Genomic DNA, 13,407 nt, shown 5'->3' on the forward strand with positions numbered 1-13,407 from the left:
AGAAGGAGGCTGCTGGCAATGCGAATTTAGTAGGAAACCAAAGCTCTCTCCAGAGGAACTATGGGATAGGTTTTCCAGGGCAGCATCCCCGCTTCATGTCCCTTCAGATCAATGAAGGAGGCTGCTGGAAAAGCAGGGAGGGAGCACTCTTCCCAAAGATTCTCTTTCCAGGGTTGGAGGAGAAGGCAGATTCCGTTTGAGAAAGAGAGGGAGAAAGGCTCTATTCCCCCCCCATTGATCAGAGCCCTTCCCTGTCTGGGCGAGATCAGATGCCTCCTCGCGAGGAGCCTTCCCTTCCCTGCCTGGGCGAGATCAGAGCCCAAGCGGGCAGGGAATGCCTCTTTGAGAGGAGCCTTCCCTTCCTGCCTCTCCTCCGTTAGAAATGGGCTCTCCCCACACAGAGGGGAGGTTGCAATCCACCGGGAGAAGCCTTGTAGTCCTTTGCAGATGCAGGCGCTGGAGCAGCCGGGACTTCAGGCGCTTAAAGCGCTGAAGAGATTAAGCGCCTGTAAACCATTGAAATAAAAAATAAAAATAATCCTTATCTCTTATTGAAAGACCACAGCGGACAAAGGGGTGAGGGAAGCAAAAATGGCGACAGCCACGACGGATGGGGACAGAAAGGGCAACTCCCCCAATGACAGCCCCCATCGCAGTCAGCTCCTCCCATCCTTCTAGCCCGATTCAAATGCTATCGTTCTCATCTAAATACTCCGGTTCCTAACTCGAATCAAGGGAAAAACACTAGGTAGGACCCTAGTGTTTTTTTAACACGCGTTAAATGAGGAAAACACGGATTTAAATTTTAACCCGCTTCTGGATTCGATTTCTTGTGGGAACGATTCCGGGTTGGTCTAGAACTGTTCTAGATTTAAACCGAATCCTAATGGGCACGCTGCCTAATGAAATCGATTCAGAACGCGGGGTTTCCCCTAGTGGGAACAAGCTCATTATTTCACTGGAACTCACACACAAATACCTCTTGATGAATTTTGACTAAAAAGAGGAAAACAAAGAAATAGGAAGGGAAAATATAATTTCAGAGTGAAAAATTACAAAATGATGACTACCTAGAAGATTTTATCAGGATGGTTAAGGATCTTTGGAGGAAGGAAACAATAATTACCTGTTTAATTTGTTCCAATCTGTCATCATCTTCAAGGAAGAAGGTGAGGTACATGTAAGATACATCTACTTCACAGTTGCCTCCATACTTCCTGTGCTCTTCAATAGTGTCTTTGCCACCAGAGAAGGCATGCTTATTGATCTGGAGAAATACATAGGAATTTCACCATGCCATAAACAATTTCCACTGCAGTTTCAGTATATACCAGTTGATGACAATCTGAAGCAGTTTATCTTTTGTTTTTATGTGGTTTACAATACTTGACAAACAAGTGACCAAGTCACAGATGCAGGAGAAACGTCAGGAATAAACTCTTCTAGAACATGGCCACATAGCCCCCCAAAAACCACAAAAAACTACGTTTACTTTTTGGGTGATTCCAGGTAGAGCAGGAAGCCCAATCACTTCCTGTTTGAAAAAAAGCTTGAATAGGCAGAAAAAATGGTGAGGTGCTCCTACAAACACCTAAAAATGTGTCAAGATGGTTTTGGCAACAACTGAAGGGATGCACTGCCTTCCAAAGTGCCTCCGTGGAGTCCCTTCAAGGCTGGCAGCTGCCCACCCCTACTCTAAGGGATTGCCCTCTGTATCAATTCTTACCAATGAGATACAAAAATATTTTTCTTTCATCAGTCAGACTACTGGGTACCAGTTCTGAGGAAGAATACATTCAGCATGTGGTTCTCATTTTCACCTAAAGGATTACTTTATGTAGCATTTGCATAACATGCTGAATACACTTGCTCTCATCTGATTTCAAGTTAAGCAAAGTTGGGCTTGGGTAGTACTTGAATGGGAGACCACCAGGGAATACCAGGAATCTTTCAGAGAGGGTTCAGAAAGAATCCTACCTGAAACCCTACATTTACACAATCAAAGCTGAAAATACTGAGATAGATGAATGAATGGTCTGACTCAGTAGAAGGCAGCTTCCTATGTTTCTATATGTGAGGCTTTTCACTACATGCCTAGGAATCATGTTTTGTCCTGTTAAGCCTTTGTTTTGCTTTGCAACTGATTCTTTGCCCAAATACCACAGTTAAACACACCCATTGTACTATCCTGGCCAATGCTCATGCCTGAACCTCTTCAGGGCATGATGCAGGCTTCGTGCTGAAACACACTATTTAAAACATGGTTCAAGAGGCGGGTCAACAGAACTATTCACAGTGAGGCAGATTGGGATCTCAAGCTATAATAGTTTGCCTAGCAACTGTTAGTACATAGCACGTGATTGTCGGTGCAATGGAGAGGCAGATGATAGAAAATAGATTGGTTTGGCTTGATTTACATCACAAGGTATCAACATTCAGAGTCATGGAAACCTACCATGTATTTTTTAGCAAAAAAGTGACATCACTAGCCTAACATTTATGTCAGCTCCTGGTCTGTGCCAGGTGAACAAACAGAATGCTTAGTACATTAGAAATTACTCTTGGTTTAAGCAGCCAATAAAAGAATTATTTGCCCAGAATTGAATGTGTATGAACCAGTTCCATTTAGATTGCTGGTTTAGATATTTCCCAGAACATTTGCTTTAGAGTGCTGTTTTGTAGAAATTGGCCAGTGAAATTAAAAAGGTACAAAAGAACCCAGGTGCAATTAAATGTAATGTGTGTAGTAGGAGCTTTATTGTTTACCTTGGTTTTAATTTGCTTGGGTGTATCAGTGAGAAAAATAGATGAGTTGGGGTCGCTAGCACTCATTTTTGTCTGTGCTCCCTGCAAGGCTGGAAAGAAGACAGAATGGAGCAATGCTGGCTTGGGGTAGCCAATCCGAGGGGCCACATCCCTTGTCATTCTGAAATAGGGATCCTAAAACAAAAACAACAACAACAATCAGGAATGAACTTGTTTGAAAGTGAACACAGACAACACATAGTTGTTGGATCAGAATTAATTCAGTGTCTATCTGCTATTTGGTTGTCACTATCAGTGATCTAAATCTTTAAAATGGTTTCTTAAGGATTATTGCAAGGAGAATGAATAGCAGAATGCCAGAGCATTGTTTACTCTGCAGGGAAATAAAAGGACAGTCTGAATTCTGTGTCAAGAAAATGGGTGGCTTGGCTTAAGTATCAAACGTTGCTCTCATTTTTGGGATGTTGAATTCCAAATGAAATACACTATATTAAATCTTAAGATAAGTTAATGGAAGGAAGTTGATGAAAGGAAATCCCTCCCCATCTCCACTTTTCCTTTCCTGCAATTAGTTCCCTCAAAAAACTCTCTAGGAACAGGGAAAATATCCTGAACGATATGGGATGGAGGAACAAAGGGAAGGCAAACATTATATAAAATAGACATAAAACCTAAGTTAAGGTTCAGGAAATTCACAGAAGGAAAATCTCCTGTTCTCCTTTCCTCCCAACAAACAACTCCAGAATCCCATTCCACATTTTTAGGAGCAGACTCTGACCCTCTAGAGCTATTTTTTGGAAACCACAGAAAACTACACAAAAAAGTCAGGATGGGAAACTGCTTCCATGAACCTGGTTTGTTATCTCATCTTAATTAAGGATTCAAGCCTACATATTCAGAGCGCAAATAGAGATATGCAGGATGCATCCAGCTCTGGTATTTATAATGTTCTCTTGAATTAATTGAGGCAATTTAAAAGTTCTTCAGAAGAAGAATTCCATACCTGATCAATTGCACATGGGATCAGACACTGAATGTCCTCCCTATTGTTGAAGATATGTGGAAATGATGTACTGAAAGATGGAGCTGCTTGAATAGCAGGAAAACTAATCTTACCTAAAAAGGAACAAAACATTCATTTAGCATGGGCATTTTTCCATCCCTTTCCATCCCCCCCCAGCTCTGAATAAGTTACCCACTCTTGCTTAATTTTACTGGTATGGAAAAAAAGTTTCACATATCGTTTGCAGATCACCAGCAAGTTAATAGATTGAAATTGACTTGATGGCAAATGACAACAACAAATAGAAGCAAAAATTTAATTTCATTTTATTCACTGGAAAGATATTAGTTTGTACAGTAAAATATCAGCCTAAATGTTCCCTCAAAATATATAGTCAATCTCTCTCTCTGTTTTTCTTTTTTGTCTGTCTGTTGTGCAATAGGAGGTCCTTGTTGGCACATCTGCATTTCACTTTAATATCAGTTTGCAAACTATTTCCCCCAGAATCCAAAGATGCTCGTTTCTCAGAAGCTGTCCAGAAAAAAATGTTCCTCCATCTAAGGAGAGGCATACATTCACAGGCCAATTCGTTTTGCTAAATCTTTTTAGGAAATGAATTAGCCAAGTTATTCTTACGATTCAACTCTGTAGACTAGAAAGCAACTCAAGAACAATACCTAGAAACAGTGAATGTAATAGTACCACCCAGATGTTTTGTACAAAGAGGTGCTTAACAGGGCTCACATTTAGGGAATGGGGAGACATAATACTTGTATCTTGTTAATCACAGGTAAAAAGAGGAACTAGCACCGGTAACATGTGCTTCCTCTTCTCAACTTCTCTGATACAACCAGCTTACTGAGGCTGCTACTCAATTAAATCCTGGTTCTAATTCAACTAACAATGCTGCTAACATCAGTCTCTAAGCTAGCTACTGTTTTTGTTGTGTATTTGTGCACTGGCAGGGAATAAGATTAGATAATCCTTAATAGTCCTTCCAATTCTATGATCCTGTAATTGATTATTGAATCCACAGTGAAGGCTGCTGTTGGTGTTTCCCCCCTAAACTCTTCTGTGGCTAAAATTGTGGCAATAAGATTTGTTCTTAAAAGGCAAGGAGTGGGAAGAATGTATATCTTAAGCAGAATTTGGGAAAGTTACTTTTTTGGATTACAACTTCCAGAATTCCTCAGCCAACAAGATTCTTAACTGTGGCTCCCAACTGCAGTATCAATATATAGCCACAAAGGTTTAATGGATCAAAGAAACAGCCTCACTGAAAGGCATCATTTATTTCTTCCAAGAAACACTACCTGATCTGTCCCAAGTCAACTGGAAGTCAGCACTTTGCAGATGTAAGTTTATTTCCTCACCCATTAAATTAAACCACATTTGCACATTGCACTACTCATAATCTACACAATTCTCATTATTATTATTATTATTATTATTATTATTATTATTATTATGGCAGATTTTTCAGACCAAAGCTTAGAAAAGTTACTTTTTTACCACACTGTCTCAGACAGCATGACCAGTGGTCATGCTAGCTGGAGGACTCTGCTCCCAGAGTCTTCCAGCTAGTATGACTATTGGTCATGCTGGCTGAGACAGTCCAGAAAAGTAACTTTACCAAGCTCTGCTTAAAACACTTTTACTGTAAACCCTGGATCTTTACAATCCTAGTGCACTACCCTAACTACTACATCATAGTGGCTTACTTCTTTGCTGTGACTTGGAATGTGAGTCTCCGTGGTTTTAGTCCAACATTTTAACCACTGTACTGTGCTGGTTTTCATACTGCTGGATTCTTCTTTCCACTAATTTGTAGTCACTTGAAGCTTACTGGGAACTCACCTATGCAGTCGCTGTCTGTAAAACCAAAGATTCCTTTCACTTGGTTGAATGTAACATGCTTTTGAATTTTAACAATATTCTTGTAGAAGCCTGGGCTCAACCTGGGAACAAAAGAAAGTGGTCAGAGAGAAGAGGAGTCAGAACATAATACTTACAGAGGGAGAAAAGTGTGTTCTGAGATTGCTTGCTGACCAATACTGCAATCTATTCCATAAGCAGCAAGGACTGTTGACATTGTGTATGCAGAATGAAAGGTACCTTGCTGAAAGGAAACTCAAACAAATATTTTATCATATTTTTCATAAGTTCGCTACAGATCATTTATAAATTTATCACTTTGTTGTAAAGATAAGAGCAAGCTTATAAAATCCCCAGCATGATCTAGTCTTTAATTTGACAACACATGAAAGCGATGCCATCTTTCTGTAACCTGTCCTCTCATTGTGTGACTTTGGCATAAGGGTACATCAATTTGTTCAGGTACACTGAGCTAATAAGAAATAACAGTCATAAAGATCATAATGATATGATTATGGAATCTTATCTACAACAGCTAAGACACTAGTTACAAAAAAGATAGAGAACAAAATATATTACAGGTCAATTCCAAAGCAAATAATCTTTATAAAAGAATGCACCACAAATATTTGCAATTCAAGGTAATTTTACTGCCAGTTAAAAGACAGAACAAGAGTGGCACAAGTGAAGCTTATTTATATGATGTAATCTGTCTCTTTCATAGGAACACATGGAACTTTCTTCTACAGATTTGGACCACAGGTCCATGTAGCTCAAGATTGCCTACATCAGCCTTACCAACCTGACTGCCCTCTAGGTGTTTTAGACAACAGTTCCCATCATCACCAACTATTGCCCATGCTGCCTGCAGCTGATGAGAGTTGTAGTCTAAAACACCTGGAGGACAACCCTTTGGGGCAGGCTGATTTACCAATACAGTGCTCCCTCGGGTTACGAAATTAATTCGTTCCGCCGCGGCGTTCGTAACCCGATGCATTTCGCAAGCCGAAAAGGGCTTTCCGTTAGCGCTGGCAAGCCGCGCGTTTGAATTTCGCGCCGAAAAAAATTCGTAACCCAAAAAAACCTTCGTATCCCGGAACAGTTTTTTCCAATGGAACTTTTTCGTATCCCGGAAATTTCGTAACGCAATCAATTCGTATCCCGGGGTACCACTGTACTGGCAGCAGCTCTACACTCTGTTAGACAGGAGTCTTTTCCATGGACATTGCTATTTGGGATTTTGTGATTCATAGACCTACTGTAAATCCTATTGTTAAACCTGACTAGAGTAGGCCCACTGAATCAAAGGAGATTTACCTATGTGTTGACTCACCCATTCAACAATTCATTGAACAGGTGTATACAGGGATGCCAGCCACTGAATGTGTCTATACAACATGGTTATAATGGTTCAATCCCACATTAATTTCATGGTTGCATCCTATAGAAGTTTGGTGATATAAACTACAAATCCTCTCTGTCATGGAGCTCTATTGCATTCCACTCCTTGAGCTACTATAAATACCAGGATCCTCGAGGACACAGTTATGGCTGCTAAAGTGGTATCAAACTGTTTTAACTATAGCGTGGATACAACTGCAGTTCCAAAAAATAACTTTTCCACCCCCTTCTACGGTTCTTCTCTTCCAGTTTTTTTTCAGTTGGTTTCTGTCAATAAGGCTTTGTAATTTTTAGTCTCTCTCTCCAATTACAATTACAATAAAACAATGACAGTGACAGTGATCGTACCCCACTCCCTGGGCCTATTCTGAGACCACACTAGTATAATCAGAAAGAAGGGATACTTGTCAGGAAGTGGAGCCAGATATGAAAAGTCTTTTATTTTATACTCTGAGGCTGCAATCCCTGAATGTTCAAAGATCTATGGAAAACCACAGGCAACTTCCCCAATGGCTAGCCAGACAATTAGTTTGATTCATCAGTTGAAGATCTTTTTGTCTTTGACAAATTGCTATTTCCTCTGAAGCTGAAATAATCCTCAAGGGGTTGCTGTATCACTGCACCCTCTGCTGGAATTTAAAATAATAACTAATCAGTATCATGATACTTGTGGTTCTCTTACTATGACTCAACAAAGAGACAAGCTGAAACTATCAACAGCACTCCAAACAAAATAATTATCCTCTAGTAAAATTCCCTTGCTTCTCTTGTCTTTACTCAAGAAACTTATTTTACAAAGTTACATGTACCAAAACCATCTGGCTATGTATTGCCTCTTCTGAAACAAGTTGGTAAGAAAAGCCCCTCAAACTGTGCTAATGTTCCCGGAGAGCTTAAGATCACACAAAAGACAAGACTTTTGATCATGCAGTTTCAAAGAAATCTTAGAACCTTACCCCAAATAATGGAGATCAGAGAATATGAAGGTTTTATTGATATCAAATCCACAGGCTATAATGTCCTTGATGTTTTCTATAGCATACTGGTAAGCTTTCTCAACTGTTAGATCTTTCCAGAGATACTTTTCATCATCAGTCAGTTGTATAACTAGAGGAACACTGAATACTTCTTGCAACCACCTAGTAAAAATAAATGAAACAGATTTAATGGTGGCCATCCCCTGGTATGCATAGGACATCTTTTACAGGGAACACATGCATTTGTTTGATTCTGGCAGTAAGTATCCCTCTTGCTTTGAAAACAATGGCCAGAATTGAAATGGATGGATTTATTTTCTGCCAGTGGAAATGTAAGGTGTGAAAATCCTTCCTTCTTGCAGCAGCAGTCATTGCAGCCCCATAACCAGCTGTGGAGGGCTGGGATACTCTTTGGAGCTAGTTTTCAGAAGGTGCAGGGGAACTGGAAGAATTCTGTCACACTGGTGGTCAAACACTAGCATGATGTTGGTTCTATGCCAACAGCGCTATTCCTTATCTTGTATTTTATAGACACAAGGAATATCTGTACTGTCAGAAGGAATTTTAATATCTCTGATCAGTACTGTGGTCAAACTGTAGCATTATTGTAAAATCACTCTTATCATATTTATGTATTGTGCCTTGGACACAGACATCTTATTTTGTGTTTAATTTGTATTATATGAAACCTGAAGTATAACTTTATCCCCCACCCCTCTTCATGTTGAAATCTGTTTTGTTTCAGCAGTGAGACAGCCACTTATTCATGTACTTATTCAACGTGTTTGTTCCACTTGACTCATTTGTGTTTTGCTTCAAATTTATTCCTACAGATAATTAGGGATAAGTGGTAGAAAATCTGATGGAGCTGGAGGATACCAAAAGAGAAGGATTGCTGTTGCCACATTTAGCCTCAAAAACTCTTTGTGATATGGTATGAGGACAATCCACACAAGCTACCAAAATAAATAAATAAATGCACAGGGCTAGTACAAATCCCTCACGTGAATTTAGGTATATCTTTGATCTCAGCCAATGCTTTATTTGTGTGAAATCTTGCCAATGTGGTGCCCACTTAATCAGATCAAAGACTGGCACAGCTACATCATTCATTTTGTATGCTCTGTCATATCTTGTGCTTTTGAAACATGGATACTGTTAGGCAGCTACAAGGTAGTTCACGCGGAGGGGTCCACTTTCTACTGAAGGAAAAAGTGTATCTTCAAACTTCTCTTTTTCTTTCTACAGGAAAGAAGGCATGTAACAATTCATAAAGCAGCTCTTGCTTTCTGGGATGCTGGATGAGTAGGCATCTGAAAACAAAGGGTTGAATCCTACTTTTTGTTCCAACCATTGATTCAGTAGAACTTATAGAAAGTTACTCAATACTTATAGAAACTAAGCTTCCATTGATTCAATGAGTTTACTCTAGTTTGGATGAACAGGTGGATTTATGCCTTTTATCGCTTTCAACACTTTGCTACTTTGGTGCCTACCCATATTGATGCATGTACTGGATTGGTGTGGAATCACTTTTACAAAAGCACACCCAATGGCTCCCTCAACAACATCCATAAGCAGAATTGCTTGGGGAGGGGAAGAAACTGGTTACTACTCCACTGAGACAGAAACATTGCCATGCCCACTATCAACTTAACACACCTCTATTTTTGTTCTTAGAATCATAGAATCATAGAGTTGGAAGAGATCACAAGGGCCATCCAGTCCAATCCCCTGCCATGCAGGAAATCCCAATCAAAGCATACCCGACAGATGGCTATCCAGCCTCTGCTTAAAGACCTCCAAATAAGGAGACTCCACTACACTCCGAGGAAGGAGTGTGTTCCACTGTCGAACAGCCCTTACTGTCAGGAAGTTCCTCCTAATGTTGAGGTGGAATCTCTTTTCCTGCAGCTTGCATCCATTGCTCCGGGTCCTGTTCTCTGGAGCTTGCTCCCTCCTCAATATGACATCCCTTCAAATATTTAAACAGGGCTATCATATCACCTCTTAACCTTCTTTTTTCCAGGCTAAACATCCCCAGCTCCCTAAGTCGTTCCTCATAGGGCATGGTTTCCAGACCCTTCACCATTTTAGTCACCCTCCTTTGGACATGTTCCAGTTTCTCAATGTCCTTTTTGAATTGCGGTGCCCAGAACTGGACACAATATTCCAGGTGGGGCCTGACCAAAGCAGAATATAGTGGTACTATTACTTCTCTTGATCTAGACACTATACTTTTATTGATGCATTGCATTGGCCTTTTTAGCTGCTGCATCTTGAAAGGTTCCTTTGCCTGATCTTGGATAGTTTCCTCTTTTGGCCTTTCCACTTTGTTCAGGGGATTACTTCCACCTTCAGAGTTTATTCCAGGGGGAATGAAGGGACAAAATAAAGTCCCATGAAATTTCTTCTGATCTCATAATCAAAACTACAGTCCTCTGAAGCACAGCTACTGTCATATGCTAAAATTAACAATTTTGAAAATAAGAAATAACACTATTTGAAATCAACTGTCCTTAAGACAGGTTACTTACTTTGTAAAAATAAACGGGATAAGATGGCCAACATGCATTGCCTCAGATGAAGGACCTCTGCCAGTGTAAAGATAAAATGGCTTCTTATTTTCATATGCGTCAAGAATTTGATTCATATCTCTGAAGAAAAAAATAGACATGGCAAAAGAAGAGCCTGAAGGGAGGAAAATAATCCCTTTTCAAAAGGGATGAAAATAAATACTGAAAGACACAGATAAAGCCTTCTTGACTGTAACCTGTATTTAAATGACAACATTATTACTGAAATGGCGTGACATGACTTTGTAAAGCTGTGCTAAATCAAAGACATTCTACCTTTGAAATAGAAAGCACTGCATATCAATCTCCGATTATTTTCCCCACAAGAATGTTGGCTTTTGCTTTCTTTTATGGAGATGTGTGCAGAATAATACAGAGCAGAATAAAAGAATGTGTGGGAAAAAGTTAGAATGGATTTTGCTACTCAGATTTTGAAAAACCAATAAAACATACCCACCTATGAGAAAAGAAAATGCCTCTGCGCAGGAAGTGATGTGGTTTATGCCCTGTAATTCTCTCAATTCTATTGATGAGGTCTTTATCAATTTTGCTGCTGCCAAATCGAACTGAAGACAATAAAAATGAATGACAGATTATATACACTTCTAGCTAAAATACCATACAGGCTGCATCTGCACTGCAAAAATAATCTAGTTGGACACCATGGCTCCCTACTGAAGTTTCCTATCTCTCCTCACTAAGACTCATTGTTCTATCAAACTTTATGAATCCAAAAGGAGATGCAAAACTTATCACAGGGTTGTGACTGAACATAATTCCAATAACACCCGGACAGCCACAAATTATTATTTAAAAAACAGATTGAACAATACATACCAATAAGTTTGTCATAATCAACTCCTTTCGCATTAGATGTCTGCACTGTCCAAGGGTCAACAAAATCATCATCTTCAGCATCACCTGGACCATTACTGACTGGAGCGAAATCTGCTGGAGGGGAACTTGCTTTATATTCTTGGCCTGTTGCTGTTTTGTAGTTCATTTTTAAAGATAACAATAACTTAACTGCTGCATCAATTTCATCCTGGTGTAAAATATGGGAGAGAAGGGGGAAATTCAACCGTTTCCAGGTTAGCAGAGTTTTCAGAGCTTTCAATCTTCCTACTACTTACAGACATCATACAGAAGAGGAAATATTCAATATATCTGAAGTCAAATAAATGCCTATGAATTACAGATTGAAGACCAAGGAGGCAAGGATATGAAATGAAGCAGCTAGTCTCAAAACTCCACGTAAGCAAGCCAAATGACCTGCTTGTGTAACCTTGATCACGTCATTTAAGATCCCCACCCTATTTTTCCACTTGCAAAATGAGTACAAATATTTACTTATCCCATAGGGGCCCAGTGGGATTTAATTGAAAAATTCTTCATGGCAGATAGAAGGTGGGGGTGAAAGTATTATTTTCTTTATTATCTGCTCCTAGCTGCCCCCCCTCCCTTCTTCTGCTAATCAAATTATTTGCCAAAATGAAAATTTCCCACAAATCTGTAATATTTAGACCTTCCAAATTAATCCACCTCAAAACTAAGCCCAAGTATATGTAGTGGCATTTCTGCACATTCTCACCCTTGTCTATTTACTCTCTTGCTATTTGTCCATTTGTGAAAATGGAGTTTGTAAATTCACTGGGGGATATACTGTCTTTCTGCTAATGGTATTTTGTAACATGCAATACATGCCAATACCACAGTACTGAATAAGCATTTTTAAAAATCATTTAAAATTTTTTTTAGAAGCAAATCTCACTGATATCAGTACACTGTGAATTGTAACGGTGAATCAGTAAATTGTGAATTTAGATGCTGAATTTTATATGTGGACTGTTTTGAAATTAATATGTCTTATTTGTCCTTTTAAACTGCTGCATGTTTTAATTAATGTGTTTTAATTGATGTTCATTGTTGATTTGTTGTTGTTCCCTACCTTGATCCATAGAGAGAGGTGGAAAATAAATAAATATTGCAACAAAACAACAACATATGTTCAGGAGTGCAGCCTACGAATGATGGCTAGAATCCTTTTGATGCTTCCACAAGCACAATGGTCTGTTATGTGAGCTGTTGTACCTTCTCTGAGCTTGCTCAGAGAGGAGGAGGTAGGGGGAGAAAGGGCTGTCAGCTCCACGCTGACTATTTCTTGAATGCATGGTGGGGTGTGTGTGTGTCCATCCATCTGTCTGTCTATGTGGTCCTCAGGGTGAATGCACTTTGGAAGGGGTGCTTTGGACTATCATCTATGCATCAGGACATTTCAAAGCATCCTTTCCAGAACATTTTCTCTCTTAGGCTCCACCTCCAATCATGTATTGGAAAACAGGCAGCATGGAATCAGAAGTCTGCTCTCCCACCACTTTACCCTTCTGCACTGACAGAGCACAAAAGATCCTGGCCATTAGTTGCTGGACCTTGAATATCACTAAAGGAAAACTGGGATTGGAAGAATCTTTTCTTAAAAGCCCATTATACCAAGTCATAATGCCATTGATCGTGAATTTGCAGATATGCCACCACTAAAATCACACAGGCACAGACACACAATATAAATATATGAATACCCCTCCAACTTATTCCAGCAATCCCCATTAGGCAGCTTTCCCCTGCTGCTATTAGGATTGGGGGAAGTGTTCTTGGAAGCCAGGAAATGGCTTTTTAACCCTGAGCAGAAGAGTTATGTGGAAAGTGGCTGGATTCCCTAAAGCTTTGGGGCCATGTGGGATTGGGCAAATGCTGCAGGTTGTGCACTCTTGGTTCACTGATGTATAAATAACCACAAATTTTAAACAAG

The 13,407-nt window shown here is 39.7% G+C and overlaps 1 protein-coding gene across 1 annotated transcript in view; it reads right to left on the bottom strand.

Annotated features, from left to right (window-relative positions):
* The window catches only part of WARS1 (tryptophanyl-tRNA synthetase 1), a 35,722-nt gene that overhangs the window by 5,001 nt on the left and 17,314 nt on the right, over positions 1–13,407 (bottom strand). The window contains exons 3-10 of the mRNA XM_042448103.1: positions 11,436–11,643; positions 11,056–11,164; positions 10,560–10,679; positions 8,002–8,184; positions 5,627–5,727; positions 3,770–3,882; positions 2,767–2,940; positions 1,127–1,267 (exon numbers count right to left, since the gene is read on the bottom strand). Of these exons, the coding sequence (XP_042304037.1) occupies positions 1,127–1,267; positions 2,767–2,940; positions 3,770–3,882; positions 5,627–5,727; positions 8,002–8,184; positions 10,560–10,679; positions 11,056–11,164; positions 11,436–11,643 (1,149 nt within the window). The remainder of the gene's footprint in view (positions 1–1,126; positions 1,268–2,766; positions 2,941–3,769; positions 3,883–5,626; positions 5,728–8,001; positions 8,185–10,559; positions 10,680–11,055; positions 11,165–11,435; positions 11,644–13,407) is intronic.

Source organism: Sceloporus undulatus, chromosome 1 (assembly GCF_019175285.1).
Source record: "Sceloporus undulatus isolate JIND9_A2432 ecotype Alabama chromosome 1, SceUnd_v1.1, whole genome shotgun sequence".
Lineage (NCBI taxonomy): Eukaryota > Metazoa > Chordata > Lepidosauria > Squamata > Phrynosomatidae > Sceloporus > Sceloporus undulatus.